Consider the following 17,440-nt stretch of genomic DNA (forward strand, 5'->3'; position numbering starts at 1 on the left):
CGAGATGGAGTCGTCCCTGGGAGGAGGTCAATGGCACAGCCATAGTTTTTGGTGAGGAGGCAGGTCACTAGCCTTATCCTTGCTGAAAACTTCCTTATGGTCATGATAACAGAGAGGAGCATTGTCCAAGGTACTTGGCAGTGGGCTCTCCACAGAGTTGGACAAAAGAGAGACTTGTGGAAGTTTCAGGCAGTTCTGGAAGCAGGATGGGGACAATTGCAGAATTTCTCTGTGTTGCCAGGATATTAGGGAATCATGAAGCTGGAGCCACGGGAACCCCAAGATGAGAGCATGCTGAGTTGTGTGAGTAACCAACAAGGTGATGTGTTCTACATGAAGTGCCCCAACCTGGATTTCAAGAGGTAACATGCATGTTGCCATGAGCCCATCACTGATGGGAACCCCATCAATGGCCTTAAGGTTAACTGGTCATTGAAGTTCTTCCATGGGTAGGTTGTACTTCTGGATGATCTCGATACTGATGAAGTTCCCCTCTGCCCCAAGTCTATGAAGGCAGAGAAAACATGGATTGAGTCTGGTAGCTTTAACAGCACTAGCATCTTGAGAGAATGCAGTGTGTGAATAAATTCATGACTCACCAGGCTGGACGGACAGATTTCCTGATGGGTGAGACCCTCCCTTTTAGGGTTTGATGGGCAAATGGGACACTTGGCTATCAGATGGCCAAACTCACCACAGTAGAAACACATCCCTTCAAGATGCCTCTTATCCATCTCTGCATGTTGCAAGCAAGCATGGGAGACCTCCATCAGAGTCTGGGATGCTGGAGTAGGAGGAAGGGCTGGAGGTGACTGTAACAAGGGCCAGTTTCTAAGGAGGTGGTCTAGGTGGATGGCCAAATTGATGAGGGAGTCAAGAGTGAGTTGTTTGTCATGGCATGCCAGTTCAGTGAGGACTTCTGGGTGCAGACCCTGGCGAAAAGTGACCTTGAGATTGGCCTCATTCCAGCTACTTCTGGCTACTAGCATGTGAAATTCTAGTGCATAGTCAGCCACTCTCCTATCTCCCTGTCTGATGGTTAGCAGATTCTCACCAACTTCCACACCCTCCAGCTGATGATCAAAAACTCGCTTGAACAGTTTGATAAATCAATCATAGGAGGTGGTGTGTTCACCCCAATGCTCCTAAACAGCACTAGCCCACTGCAAAGCTTTCCCTGTGAGGAGACTGAGGAATTGAGCAATCTCCTGCTCTTCTGTAGCTCCAGTGAGGGTCGTGAAATATAGTGAGCATTGAAGAAGAAATCTTTTACAGTCTGAAACTTCCCCAGAATACTTTGCGGGTTGTGGAACCATCAGGGCTGCACCAGCAGAGGACGAGAGGCATGTCAGGATGGCCTACAAAACAACAGCTGTTAATTGCGACATTCTGGTGTTAAGTTCGCATCTCATTTGCTGATGTTCTCCGAACAGTCACCCCTGAGCATTGAGAGCAGTCTGCTTCACTTTCTCTTCTGCATTCATTGTGGGTGAAATATCCTGTCAGGGTGCAGGCACTTACAGATGCAAGTACAGGAGAGAGCAGGTACATTGCAAACTGGTAACCAAATCCAAAACAGCAATCTGAAGTCGTAGTCAGGGACAGGCAAGGGTCAGTCAATTCACAAACAGAATGTCAAAGGGTAGGTGAGTAAACAAAGTCAGAAATAAACTTAAAGTCAAAAGCATGAGTAGTCGGGAAGAAAGTCAGAAGGCTCGGTATGATCAGGCATGGAGACACAGAACGATACTTCACAGTGAGTGTTTGTAGATGCTGGGCTTATATAGGGAAGTAAGTATGGGGAAATTGGAAACAAGTGCACTTCCTAGTATTCCAGAGATGAGGGGTGCTGTGGTGCTTGGCAGTAGTAGTCGGGAGTGGCCATGTTTGGAGGCTGCTCCGAACTCAGGTTTTCAGTGCTATTACTGACATACTTTTATCAGGAAAAGATTTTAGAGCTTTGAGTCATGATTGATTGAGCTATATTTGCTAGCTAGCTGACTTCAAGCAGTTTTATTTTAAGTAAGTATAAGTAGCTAATGTAAGGTAGCAACTGAAAATATAAACAGCACTCAACATTTACACTCAACACCATTTTTTGAGGGAAAAAAGTTGCTGCTCTCCATGATTTTCATCTGACTCCGATTCTCTTATTCTCGTTATTCTGTCATTCTGGCAGTTTGTTGAAAAATGAATGACTAGCTAAACTTAGCAAGATACTTTGAGTGTTAGCTAAGGTTATACAGTCAATAAATTATTATGAAACTGAACTAATATTAGCTGTATTGGTTTAAACCAGCACTTCACTTACATTGGTTTGCAATTTATACAGTATATAATTTTTTAATGAATATATTCTTCTTCTTCTTCTTCTTTTGGCTGCTCCCGATTAGGGGTTGCCACAGCGGATCTTTCATCTCCATTGCTCCCTGTCTTCCGCATCCTTCTCTACCACACCTGACACTTTCATGTCCTCTCTCATGTATCTCCTCTTTGGCCTTCCTCGTTTTCGTGTGCCTGACAGCTCCATCCTCAACATTCTCCTTCCCAGGATGTGCCCATACCATCTCAGTCTCATCTCTCTTAGCTTAATTCCCAAGCTCTCCACATGTGCTGTCCCTCTGATGTGCTCGTTCCTTATCCTGTCCAACCTTGTCACTCCCATCGCAAACCTTAACATCCTCAACTCTGCCACCTCCAACTTTGCCTCCTGTCTCTTCTTTAAGGGTACGGTCTCCAATCCATACATCACAGCTGGTCTCACTACTGTCTTATACATCTTACCTTTCACTTTTGCTGGGACTTTCCTATCACAAATGACTCCTGAAATCCTTCTCCAACTGCTCCACCCTGCCTGCACTGTCTTTCTCACCTCACTATCGCAGCCCCCATTTTCCTGCACAGTTGACCCCAGGTACTTGAATTCACCAACTTTCTTTACATCTACTCCTTGCATCTTCACTACACTCTCATTCCCATTCTCATTGATGCACATGCATTCTGTTTTGCTACTGCTCACCTTCATTCCTCTTCATTCCAATGCATACCTCCATCTCTCCAAACCCAGCTCAACCTCCTTTCTACTTTCACCACATATCACAATATCATCCACAAACATCATGTTCCATGGTGACTCTTGTCTCACTTCGTCCGTCAAGCTATCCATCACTATGGCAAACAAGAAAGGACTCAAAGCAGATCCTTGATGAAGTCCCACCTTCACCTTGAACCATTCAGTTGTTCCAACTGCACACCTCACTGCTGTTTCACTGTTCTCATACATGTCTTGCACCACTCTGATATACAGTTAGGTCCATAAATATTTGGACAGAGACAACGTTCTTCTAATTTTGGTTCTGTACATTACCACAATGAATTTTGAACAAAACAATTCAGATGCAGTTGAAGTTCAGACTTTCAGCTTTAATTCAGTGGGTTGAACAAAATGATTGCATAAAAATGTGAGGAACTAAAGCATTTTTTAAACACAATCCCTTCATTTCAGGGGCTCAAAAGTAATTGGACAAATTAAATAATTGTAAATAAAAAAGTTCATTTCTAATACTTGGTTGAAAACCCTTTCTTGGCAATGACTGCCTGAAGTCTTGAACTCATGGACATCAGCAGACGCTGTGTTTCCTCCTTTTTAATGCTCTGCCAGGCCTTTACTGCAGCGGTTTTCAGTTGTGTTTGTTTGTGGGCCTTTCTGTCTGAAGTTTAGTCTTTAACAAGTGAAATGCATGCTCAATTGGGTTGAGATCAGGTGACTGACTTGGCCATTCAAGAATATTCCATTTCTTTGCTTTAATAAACTCCTGGGTTGCTTTGGCTTTATGTTTTGGGTCATTGTCCATCGGTATTATGAAACGCCAACCAATCAGTTTGGCTGCATTTGGCTGGATTTGAGCACACAGTATGTCTCTGAATACCTCAGAATTCATCCGGCTGCTTCTGTCCTGTGTCACATCATCAATAAACACTAATGACCCAGTGCCACTGGCAGCCATGCATGCCCAAGCCATCACACTGCCTCCACCGTGTTTTACAGATGATGTGGTATGCTTTGGACCATGAGCTGTACCACGCCTTCGCCATACTTTTTTCTTTCCATCATTCTGGTAGAGGTTGATCTTGGTTTCATCTGTCCAAAGAATGTTCTTCCAGAACTGTGCTGGCTTTTTTAGATGTTTTTTAGCAAAGTCCAATCTAGCCTTTTTATTCTTGAGGCTTATGAGTGGCTTGCACCGTGCAGTGAACCCTCTGTATTTACTTTCATGCAGTCTTCTCTTTATGGTAGATTTGGATATTGATACGCCTACTTCCTGGAGAGTGTTGTTCACTTGGTTGGCTGTTGTGAAGGGGTTTCTCTTCACCATGGAAATTATTCTGCGATCATCCACCACTGTTGTCTTCTGTGGGCATCCAGGTCTTTTTGCATTGATGAGTTCACCAGTGCTTTCTTTCTTTCTTTCTTTCTTTCTTTCTTTCTTTCTTTCTTTCTTTCTTTCTTTCTTTCTCAGGATGTACCAAACTGTAGATTTTGCCACTCCTAATATTGTAGCAATTTCTTGGATGGTTTTTTTCTGTTTTCGCAGCTTAAGGATGGCTTGTTTCACCTGCATGGAGAGCTCCTTTGACCGCATGTTTTCTTCACAGCAAAATCTTCCAAACTCAAGCACCACACCTCAAATCAACTCCAGGCCTTTTATCTGCTTAATTGAGAATGACATAATGAAGGAATTGCCCACACCTGCCCATGAAATAGCCTTTGAGTCAATTGTCCAATTACTTTTGGTCCCTTTAAAAACAGGGTGGCACATGTTAAGGAGCTGAAACTCCTAAACCCTTCATCCAATTTTAATGTGGATACCCTCAAATGAAAGCTGAAAGTCTGGACTTTATGTCCATGTCCATTATATAACTATAATTTGATTATATTTCAGTAAACAGGTAAAAAAAGAAAATTTGTGTCAGTGTCCAAATATATATGGACCTAACTGTACTTCTCATTCACTCCACACTTTCTCATACAATACCATAACTCATCTCTCGGCACTCTATCGTATGCCTTCTCTAGGTCTACAAACACACAATGTAGCTTTCTCTGGCCTTCTCTGTACTTCTCCATTAACATTCTTAAAGCAAAAATTGCATCCAACATGCTCTTCCTTGGCATAAACCCGTACTGCTGTTCACAGATTGCTACCTCTCTTCTCAATCTCTCCTCCAATACCCTTTCCCCTAACTTCATGGTGTGGCTCATCAATTTTATCCCTCTTTAATTACTGGAGCTCTGTACATCTCCCTTATTCTATATACTGGGAGAAGCACACTCTTTCTCCATTCATTTGGCATTTTCTCATTCTCTAGGATCTTATTAAACAATCTCATTAGGAACTCCACAGCCGTCTCACCCAAACATCCCCAAGCCTCAATCAGGATACCATGTGGTCCAACTGCTTTCCCAGTCTTCATTCTTTTCATGGCTCCCCTCACCTCATCCTTACTAACCAACTCTGCTTCCTGATTTGCTGTCTCCAATGAATCTGACCTTTTATCTCTTGGATTCTCCTCATTTAATAAACCCTCAAAGTACTCTTTCCACCTTCTTAATACACTCTCTTTTTTTGTCAGCATATTTCCATCTTTCATCATTCTTACCTGCTGTACATCCCTTGTGTCCCTGTTTCTCTAAGTAGCTAGTCTGTACAGGTCCTTTTCTCCTTCTTTGGTCCCCAGTCTTTCGTACAACTCCTGGTATGCATCTGCTTTTGCCTTCGCTACTGCTCTTTTTGCCTTCTGTCTCATCTCTCTGTATAACCGCCTGCTTTCCTCATCTCTCTGATCACCCCAATTCTTCTTTGCTAGCCTCTTCTCTTTTATAATTTCCTGCACTTCTTTGTTCTACCAACATGTCTCCTTGTCTTTCTTTCTCCTTCCCGATGACCACCCTAGCACCTTCCTTGCTGCCTCTCTTACTAGTACAGCAGTAGTATCCCAATCTTTTGGCAGACTTCCATTACCACTCAGTGCTCATCTCATTTCTTCCCTAAACTCCTTCTGATGATCAACCTCTTTTAGTTTCCACCACTTAATCTTTGGCTCCACTATTTCACGCTTCCTCTTTTTCACTTTCAAGCTCATCCTGCGCACAACCACTTGATGTTGTCTAGCTACACTCTCCCCGCCATCACTTTACAGTCTCCAATCTCCTTCAGGTTACCCCTTTTGCAGAGTATGTAGTCCACCTGTGTAGATCCTCCTCTGCTCTTAAACATCACCATGTGCTGCTCTTTCTTCTCGAAGTATGTATTGACTATTGCCAAATTCATCCTCTTTGAAAAATCAACCACCATTTGCCCTTCCACATTTCTCTCTTACACCATATCTGCCCATCATGCCCTCATCTCCTCTGTTTCCCTCACCAACATGTCCATTGAAATCTGCTCCTATCAGCACACACTCCTCCCTTGGTATACTTTCTACCACTTCGTCCATCTTTTCCCAGAAAGACTCTTTCTCTTCATTCTCACATCCAACCTGTGGGGCATACACACACACAACATTGATTACCACTCCTTGAATCTCCAACTTCATGCCTATCACTCTATCTGACACCCTCTTCACATCAATCACACTGTTGACCAACTCTCCCCTCAAAACAATACCAACACCATTTCCCTTTCCATCGACTCCATAATAAAACAACTTGCATCCATCTCCAATGGTCTTGGCCTTGCTGCCTTTCCACCTCGTCTCCTGCACACACAAAATGTCCAACTTCCTTCTTTCCATCATACCTGCTAACTCTCTCGCTCTGCCAGTCATGTTCCCACATTCAGTGTTCCTACCCTCAATTCTAAGCTCCTTCCCTTCCAACTTTCATGCTCTCTCCTAACACGCCTCCCCCTCTCTTTCTCCTTCTCCGTTTTGATGCAACAGTAGCATATTTTCCGCCGGTACTCTGGTGACCAACAGTACCAGAGGCAGTCATTGTTAACCAGGGCCCTGATCGATCCGGTATAGTATTTCTCTTTTTCAATCCCCATGTTAGATTTGGCATGGTTTTACGCCAGATGCCCTTTCTGATGCAACCCTCTCCAATTTATCCCGGCTTGGGACCGGCACCAAGAGTACGCTTATGCACCCCCAGTGGCTGGATTTTTTAAATCTATCTATCTATCTATCTATCTATCTATCTATCTATCTATCTATCTATCTATCTATACTGTATGTATACTCATATACACACAATTACAGTAACCACAATAGCTTGAAAATAAAAATATAAAATGTGAATTTGTATGCGTACACGGACAACAATACATGGGGAAAGCAATTATAAGAAAGGAAGTCGATGATCTTTTAAGCATCTTTTGTAACTTTTTGTAGCAGAATGTTTTTTTTTTTTTTTGCCAGGTAGGTGGGAAAGGCTATTCCATAATTTGGCCCACCTAAATCTTATGGAAAATTTCCCTCTGCAAGTGAGAAATTTAGAAAGATGAAGATCTGCAGATTGATGAGTTTAATAAGAATGATCCTGTAAATTTTCTTCAAAATAATAATTAAAATGCTCAGAAAAAATCCCTTTTCTTGAATATATCTCATAAATGAAAAGATATTTAAAATATTAATGTCATAAATAGGAAGTCCTTGAGTTTCTTAAATAGAGGAGCAGATGAAATGTCTGACTCTAATCAAGTTGTAATTCTAACAAAACGTTTCTGGAGGACCATAATTTTGTGGAGGATGGTAGGAAAAGTACTTGTCTAAGTTATATTAGAATATGACAGATAAGGATAAATTAAACTGTAATAAAGAGTAAGAAAATACCTGCATATAGGTTGATTTTATGTTGTTAAGTTTATGTTATGTTTATCTTCACAGCAAACTCACAGAGCAGGGCTTTTATGTAGCCTTGATACTGAACCTTAGTTATTGGCACAGTTAATAATTTAGGCTTGGGAGAATAATGTATTCAACAGATTAAAGGTAGACTGCCTTTTAGATTTTTAAAGTGTTCGTCATAAAAATTATTTTTCCTGAGACCCAATTATTTTTGTTTAGTAGACTGAAAGCTACTGAATTTGAATCACAAACTTCCAGGGTTTTTTTGTTTGTTTGTTTTTTGTTTTTTTAAATAGAACAGTTAACGAATTTAGGGCCATGTCCCACAATGTCTTTTTAAATTCTCCGCAATGGGGCAGCACGGTGGTGTAGTAGCACTGTCGCCTTACAGCAAGAAGATTCTGGGTTCGAGCCCAGTGGCCGACAGGGGGCCTTTCTGTGTGGAGTTTGCATGTTCTCCCCGTCTCTGCATGGGTTTCCTCTGGGTGCTCCAGTTTCCCCCACAGTTCAAAGACATGCAGTTAGGGTAACATGGGGTGGCCTTGGGCTGAAATGCCCTTGAGCAGGGTACCTAACCCCTAACTGCTCCCCAGGCATTGTAGTATGACTGCCCACTGGTGTGTGTGTGTGTGTGTGTGTTCACTGCTTCAAATGGGTTAAACACAGAGGATGAATTTCACTGTGCTTGAGTGTGCATGTGACAAATAAAGGCTTCTTCTTCTATTTTTTCCTGCTTCAGCATGACCCAATTCAAGATCCTATGTCATGCATCATGTGGTGGGATTTCTCTGTTCGTGCAAGGCATTGTGGGATACAAATTTGAAGCAGGAGAGAAAAATGGAGGATGTGAGTGTGTGAATCAAACATGAAAGACTTATTACAGTAATGGAAAGGGAGAAAATACATTATGTTGCGAAGGAAAATAAATGCAGGACCAAGTTAATAAATATCGGCAGTCAGCGAGCCCCTCGGTGTGATCAGCTGTTAGTTTAGCAATAAAATTATGTAACTATCAGTGCACAGTCAAAGGTAAACCTGTGGATGCCAGCTGCCGTAAAACCCAAAAGAAGAAGAAGGATGGAAACCAGAAGTCTGTCTGCTTGACTGTATGAAGCGAATGATTTCATGCACCTTATTTGCTAGGGAATCCCCTCAAATTAAGTACAGTTCTGGTCAGAAGTTTACATACAGTGACATGAATATCATCTTGGATATGAATGTTATGGCAATATTTGGTCTTTCAGTCATTTCTTTGAACTGTTCTTTTTCTGTGGTAGAATATACATCTTTAAAAACCACTAGACTTTGGTGCACAAGTTTTAATTTTCTTTGGGTTTTCTGAAATTAACACGGTCAAAATTATACATACAAGATCAAAAATTTACATCCGCTCACTTAGATTATTAATTCAGAGGTGCTGAAACTTCCAAAATGTCTCTTATCTTGCCAAGGCCAGGTCTTTTAACTTCCTGTTAGTGATCATGATGGACTACAGCTGGTAGTTTCTCTGTGCCTTCATAAAAAGGGTTTGTTTACAGCACTCACTGGATTGACCAACACACAGTAAAATGGGAAAGTCCAAGGAGCTCAGTGCAGATCTGAGAAAGAGGATCGCAGATATACACAACTCCGGAATGTCTCTTGGAGCCATTTCTAAACAACTGAAATTCCAAGATCAGTTCAAACAATTGTATCCAAGTTATTGTGAGGTGTAGTCACTTTGCCAAGCCACTTTCCTTCAAGGAAACCCAAACTGTCACCCTCAGCTGAAAGGAAATTGGTTTGGATGGTCAGGAACAACCTGGGAACCACCATAGCACAGCCCTACCATGAACTGGAAGCTGATGAATCACTGTCTACAGTTCAGATCACCATGGCCTAAGAGGCTGCTATCCAAGAAATAACCCCCTGCTCCAAAATTGACACCTTCAAGCTTAACAAAAGTTTGAAGCTGACCACACAGACAAAAAAAAGCCTTCTGGAGGAAAGCTGTATGGTCATATGAGATAAAGATTGAGCTGTTTGGCCACAATGACCACCATGTACAGAGGGACACTGTACCAGCTGGTGGTGGTGGTAGGATCATCATGCTCTGGGGCAGTTTTGCTGCCAGTGGAACTGGTTCATTGCACAAAGTGGATGGAATAATGAAGAAGGAGGACTACCTCAGAATTCTTCAATATAAACCATCAGAAACTTGAACACGACTTGGGAGTTACAACAGGACAATGAACTCAAACACGCATCAGAGCTAGTTGTGGAGGATAAAGCAGGCTAACATTATGCTTAAAACAAGTCCTGACTTCAACCCGATTGAAAATGTATGGACCATGCTTATAAGTCGAGTCCATGCCAAGAACAAAAAAATTTTTTTAAATAATTAAACTCTACCAATTCTACCATGAAGAGTCATGAAATATCCAACTAGAATTCTGTCAGAAGCTTGTTCATGGTAAACAAGAAGGCTTGGTCAAAGTGAATCTTGCGAAGAGACATTTTACCCAAATATTAGGTGGGCTGTATGTACATTTTTGACCCTGTATGTATGATTTTGACCTTGCGTTGATTTCAGAAAATGCAAAAAAATTAAAACTTGTGTACCAAATTCTAGTGTTTTTTTTTTATTAAAGATGTATGCTGTACATTCTGCCACAGAAAAAAGAACAGTTCAAAGAAATTACTGAAAGCGCAAATATTGCCATAACATTCATATCCAAGATGGAATTCATGTCACTGTATGTAAACTTCTGACCACAACTGCAATTTACCAGCCACAGAATGGCCTTTTTTGTGAGATATTACAGAAATAAGCATATATCCCAATGACCAAATTTCAGAGGGAACTAAATTTCACTGATTTTATGAAATTGGAAGGCCATGTAGCTTTAATGTTCTTTACACTTCACCTATGTCCTATAGTTAATACTGACATATCACAAAGTTTTGGATTTTACATATACCGTATGTAGGGCAGGTATGCATAACTCAGGTGCAATATATGTATATAGGAATCATTGTATATAGAATCACTTCATTTTGCTGTTACTTGAAGTTATTGAACTTATTTAAATTTATTTTATTTTATTTTTATTCTTTTTTCAGACAATTTTATCTACTATTTTTAGACATGTTTTACTTCTTCTCTGATTCAGGAGCTTGGTAGCAAATTTGAATTTCCCTCCGTGGATTAATAAAGTAATTCTGATTCTGATACCCACTCTCCATGTTTAAATTTTCCATTTTATTCAACTTATTTCTAATTTTATGCCAACATACAGTTCCAGGCAAAAGTTTGGACACACCTACTCATTCATAGGGTTTTGTGTGTTTTGACTATTTTTAACATTGTAGAGAAATACTGAAGACATCAAAACTATGAAATAACATTATATTCCATACATACAGAATTCCAACAAATGGAATTATATAGTAAACAAAAAAGTGTTTAAAACATGTTTGATATTTTCAATTCTTCAAAGTATCCAGTGTTTTCCTTGATGACGCTGTACACACTATTGGTATTTTCTTAGCCAGCTTCATGAGGTCGTCACCTGGAATGCTTTTCAATTAACAGGTGTGCCTCGTCAAAAGGTAATTAGTGGACAGTCTCTTGCCTTCTTAATGTGTTTGAGATCAAACAGTAAATAGTAAATAATAAAAATATAGTAAATAGCCCAATTCTACAACTGTAGTAATTCATATTAAGTCAAGAACCGAACAACTAAGTAAAGAGAAACAACATCCATCGTTATTTTAATACATGAAGTGTCTTAATTAATAAAAATAAAGAAAACAACTGAATTAGGTGTGTCCAAACTTTTCACTGGTACTGTATATACATCATGGCACTGAAATTTCTAACAATATCTAGTTTTCTTAAGTCTAATGCATGGCTGATGCCCTTCATCTCGCATCAAGATTCCATGTCACCACTGTGGGCTGAGGGACACCTGGTTGTGTTTGTGACCCAGTCACCAAATGCTTGCCTGTGGACAATCCAGGTTGGGTACACTGTCTTTTTTTTGTACCTTTCATGGGGTTGTTTGTAATTGTTCTTTGTTTGATCTCTCCCCTCATATCTGTTCACAAATGTTGGCTGACTGGGAGCACAGCCCTGTGGTAGACATGTCCTTTTGCCCTTTTACAAAGTCTTAATCCACAAAGGCAGTCATACTTTTATTGCAGTAAAAAGCTTTAGAAATGGATCTGCTTGAGGCAAAATTTAATTTATCCCAAATAAGTCCACAACTGAAATAAAGACACAGCAACTGAGACATTCATTCATGTGCTTGAAATTTAATTATGTTAAATACACAAATTATATAATAATTACAAAACTTCTTAAATATAAGATACATTCTTAAATATAATATACATCAAAAGTTTTGTTCAACTCCAATGAAAAAATAAAAATAATAAATATACACAGCTGTAGTAAAAAAAAAATCTCAAATGCTGTTGTTAAATGAAAATGCTTTCAATACTGCCACTCTTGCACATTTTTTATCTTCATTTATCACAGTTCTTGTTTTTAGCACTATTAATGCACATTCACATGTACAAAGTGCACACACACACACACACACACACACACACACACACACACACACTTTATATATATTATATATATAAAGTTGTTACTTTTTATCTGTATATTGTAAAGTCGCCTTGTTCTTGGGATTTTAAAAAAAAAATCTATTTTATGTTTTTCCTTTCACATGTCTGATAACTTGCTGCTGCAGCAAGACAATTTCCTAGCTTGCGATCAATAAAGTAAATCACTCAAATAAATCGATCTATCTTCTTGATCCATCAGTCCTTCTACCAGTCAGTCCACCATGTTCATACCTGCCAAGACACAAGAACACATTATGACCAAGATTTAGTGGATTGCTGTTAAAGCCAGTCAGTGACTCATGACCTGAATTTATTATATATAATCATGACCAAATAATTTACCTGACAAATCCAGGAAGGTTTTCTTTGATGATGCTGGATATCCAAATCTGGTACTGAGACACCAGAGTATACACACCAGGTGAGCTATGCTGAGCACAGCCCTTATCCCAGCTAGTGATACCAGTCTGAATCCAGGCCGCACCCAGCTTAGTCACCATCGGACCACCAAAATCCCCCTTTCAAAAGAGAAAAGAAGTTTTGTTGTAATCTGTGTTTTGTAGACATGATGCAAAGGGCCACACACAATTCTATTATGCATTCACACAAGAAGGTTGATCAGGGTTATATTATTCAGATATTTGTTCATATTCCACAATGTTGTGTGTACCTGGCAGGTATCTGGGCCTCCATGTAGATAACCAGCACAGATCATGTTTGCGGTAATGGATCCAGGACCCATTAGATAATCACAAAGATATGGATTAACAATCGGCGCCATTGTCTCTTGAAGTACACCAGATGAAGGAACTACACACAAACAATCACACATAAACATCATTATCTATAAAAAAGGTATCAGCTTATATTCATATCTGTCTGTATGCATTTGTGTAGTTACAACAGCCTAATGGAGCCCACTTCTGACTTCCCAAACCCAAAACTTAGTTTCAGAGATCAGCTGAGACAGTTTGATTGCAAGTCTGGGATTAAAATCAGACCAAAAACCATGCCTTTAGAGGAGTTTGTTTAAACTAGAACAATAGGGAATACCAGTTGCACCACAGACACTTAAAATTCTTCACAACCAGTCATATATAAAGATATCAAAGATGAAAATGTTTTCAAATCTATAACACAATCTGGCATAAAGAGGAAACACTACACACATGATTGAGACAAGACACAGGAAAGTGTTAATGGCCATATTTTGTTTTTTTTTCCCAAGAATTCAATTCATTAATTTGTTCCTCTTTGGTAATGCTTTATTCTGGTCAGGGTCATGAAATTAATATCCTAGGTTTATAGTTGGAGAATTCACTCAAGACAAGACACCAGCCCGTCACAGGACACCATGCACACACACAGTCATTTACACCAAGGGGAAATTTAGAGTAGCCAGGCCACCTACCTACATGATTTTGGAATGCATTTCATTTAGACGACACTCTTATCCAGAGCAATGTACAACATACACAGAGCAGCATAAGGAGCAGTTGGGGTTAGGTGCCTGGTCCAGGGATTTGAACCAGCAACCTTTTGGTCCCAAAGTTGCTTCTCTAAGCATTAGGCTATGGCTTCCCCAGAGCTCAGGATTGAACTGGGAACCTTGGAGCTGTGAGGCAGCAATGCTACCATCTACATTACTATGCTTCCAATCATTTTTTAGTGTAATATAATTATTTCCATTTCAAACATACAATGTACAGTGGTATAGCCTCACTGGACTTATGTTCTACTGGTGCAACTGACTGCTGGACCACAGAAAGCAACTATTTGCAATACTCCAACTCATAAGCTTTGGAAATTAGGAGGAGACAGGCCAGATAGAGAAATGCATGGAAACCTCTTCTGATATACAGTTGTTCCAGCCCCAGACATGTTACATTTATGATTTAATGGTCAGCTTGTTAGGACCTGTAGGCTGTTTAAGTATTGCCTAAACACTTCCCAATTCAAACACTCCAGAATGTTTTCTCTCAGACACTACTCATGGTCAGTTACTGATGACTTTTGGTGTTACTCTAAAGAGAACACATTCATTATATTTCATATGCACAGATCCATGTTTTTGTGTCTGTAGTTTACCTGGCAAGTTAATGCTTCCCCAGCCTGTGATCCAGCTTATGGTGCCATCAAAAAAACTGCTGCCTTGTCCAGCTAGGCACACTGGTCTGATGTAGTCTGAGAAGGTGACAGAAGCTTGCAGACGCAGAAGCGCAATGTCATTGTTTTTGGTTGTGCTGTTGTAGTTGGGGTGAAGAATCACCTTTTTAATACGTCTAGTAATCTGATTGGGATTGGAGCCATTCAAAGTCTGTTTCCCCAAATACACAATCACAGCAGAATTTCTTTTCCTGAAAGAAAGAAAGAAAGAAAGAAAGAAAGAAAGATGTTCGGTTATTTGTTCCGTCAGCTCTTTGAGTTGTGTCAGTGCAGTGTTATGTGCAGAAATGTGTGTGAATTTAACCTGGAGAAACAGCGGGCTGATGTCAGAACCCAGTCTTTGTTGATGAGGGATCCTCCACAGAAATGGCCACCACGTTTACCAGGCCTCTGTAAACTAACCTGCCATGGCCATGACCCTTCTGAAGCATCATGTCCACCCACAATACGGGTATTAAAAGGTGCACGACCACATACTGAGAAAAGGAAAAACTCAATTACACATGTGTATTTTTTTTTCTTTTCAATGATTGAGTAGAACAGAACAGAACTTAACATGGCTTAAGATTAAGATAAGTACTTACCATTGAGTTGTGAAAGACAACCTGTCGTGTGAAAGGATCACAAAGAATATGTTACAAAATGTGACTCTGATGCTGTTGTAAATTACAATGAATACATACAATGTCACTATAAAATCCATCAATATTTAGTAAGTTGGTGATCAGATAACTTGTAAAGAATGCCCTTTCTCATTAGTAAGACACGAAAGTTTTGAATCTGTTTAAAATTCATTTGAATTACATTTTGCTGGCAACATAATTTAATACTTTGCTTTCCTGTACTCTGATCTACTTTACTCAAGCAAATAAGCAAAAATAAATAGAGAAACATTTATCAGCTAAAAGTAATAATACCTTACCTGTTAAATATAAGACCAAGGCCAAAACCACACACTGAAATCTCAGCATATTTGCATTCAGCCCTCTGTCTTGTCTGTGTCACTTGGAAAGTGTTCTTGTTCTTCCTTGACATGCTTTTATAACTACTCAGTCTTCCATTGGTCTGATGTGTCAGACCTATATCATTGGAAATCACCCACAACAACATAATCCTGTTGAAGCGCATAGCATGCAATTATCTTCATGAAAGGAATGGCATGTGATTGACAAAACAAAATAACAAAACATGGAATGAGGTTATAGCAAAACACTTCCTCAACTATAATGGGGAAAAACTCAACACCTCCTGCTGAATACAATATAGTGTAGCATTATAGTTAAATTTTATTTGTATAATACTTTTAACAGTAGACATTGTTACAAATCAGCGTTATAGAAGTCCAGGTGTTGACTCTGATCTCTAGATAACATGCCAGAAATGGCAGAGGTGAAGAAAAACTCCATGAGACAGCATGACAAAGAAATTTTGAGAGGAACTTTAAGAGGACCACAAAAAGGACCCCTTCCTCTTTTGATTGACCCCAGATAAATAATTACAGTTTATGTACAAGTGTAGAAGAGTAAAACCGAAGAGTACCAAGTGTGTTGAAAGGATGTATGAGTCCTGGGAAGAGCATAGGACAATCTTTCTGATTACAGTAGCAGTTTTTGGTACAAATCTACAGTATCTGCGTACAGTATCAGGTACATTATCTATTGCAGAAAGGGCCATAAACTGTGTTTGGGGAGTGCAAATCTTTAGGGTACTCCTGTGGGACCATCCAGACCAGCAGAAGGTGAATAACAACTGCAGAAGTGAAGTGGAAAAGAACATCAGGATAAATCTGGCAGGTCCAGAAGACAAGAGGAACCAGAGCAGTTGTCGTCGTCGTCAGCTGTACATTGCTAGCAATGATGACCGCGTCATTAGGATGCGCAGAAACGCAGATAGGCTGCAAGACCCACACCAGAGCGACAGAGTCACCTGCAGTGGCGGCACGAATGGCCCGGCTGAGCCACCATGAAATGTCTGGCTTTGTGAGCACTTGCATACTATTCTCCTCTCCTAATGAAGCACCTTGCAAAGTAAGTTAAGACAAATGATGTCGTGCCCCCATTGTGTTGTCTTTCTGGACCTCCAGACCTGATGTCAAGTGGTGCACAAAAGTGCCATAGACCTGATGGGTATGGAAGTTGCCCCACAGTGACAACTGACTTGCTGAATGATGCCATCCATTGGCCGTTTGAGTGGCTCTGGTGGTGTGCCACTGACCCTGTTGGGTTCATCTGCCACATTGTACTGAAAAATGCCCTGCTGCCAGCGCCTTATTGGTGATGTACTATTTAACCCATAGCTGGAACCCAAGCAGGTGCTACCACTTTGGGTCAGAGCGGACCTGGGAACAATGGTGATTAAGGGGTAACTCCACTTTCCCCAATACTCAAGTCCAGGGTCGGACTGGGAACAAATTTCGGCCCTGGCATTTTTCCTCTGGACCAGCCCACTATTGGCCCGACAAAACCACCCCCAAACACGCACTCACACATCCACCCACCCGTCCACACCGAACCCCCAGTGAACAAATACCAGACATCTAAACACCATGAAAGCACACTTTCACTGTCATTTCAATTTCACCTTGAACATATTACAAAGCACAAGCACACAAGCTTTTGTGTCTCCAAAATGTGTGTGTGTGTGTGGGATTAAAATTAACGTTGTCCCATCGACGTGATAAATTCTCATTGGGAGAATTTATGTGTGTGTGTGTGTGTTTACTTTACCTTACCTTACAGGAGACAGTCGTTTTGGTTAGGGCGGCTGAAATAGTCCATAGCAGGCTCAGCCTCAGACGTAATCCTCTCTG

General features: G+C 40.4%; 1 protein-coding gene across 1 annotated transcript; it reads right to left on the reverse strand.

Annotated features, from left to right (window-relative positions):
- Window positions 1-12,232: 12,232 nt before the first annotated feature.
- On the reverse strand, window positions 12,233-15,632 carry LOC132885498 (serine protease 27-like). The gene is made up of 7 exons (XM_060920213.1): window positions 15,554-15,632; window positions 15,216-15,236; window positions 14,936-15,107; window positions 14,554-14,822; window positions 13,136-13,275; window positions 12,808-12,983; window positions 12,233-12,696 (listed from the first exon to the last, which is right to left on the reverse strand). The coding sequence occupies exons 1-7, from the start codon at window positions 15,600-15,602 to the stop codon at window positions 12,645-12,647; spliced, it is 879 nt and encodes a 292-aa protein (XP_060776196.1). The 5' UTR covers window positions 15,603-15,632; the 3' UTR covers window positions 12,233-12,644.
- Window positions 15,633-17,440: the final 1,808 nt, after the last annotated feature.

The sequence above is a fragment of the Neoarius graeffei genome, chromosome 4 (assembly GCF_027579695.1).
Source record: "Neoarius graeffei isolate fNeoGra1 chromosome 4, fNeoGra1.pri, whole genome shotgun sequence".
In the NCBI taxonomy this organism is placed as follows: domain Eukaryota; kingdom Metazoa; phylum Chordata; class Actinopteri; order Siluriformes; family Ariidae; genus Neoarius; species Neoarius graeffei.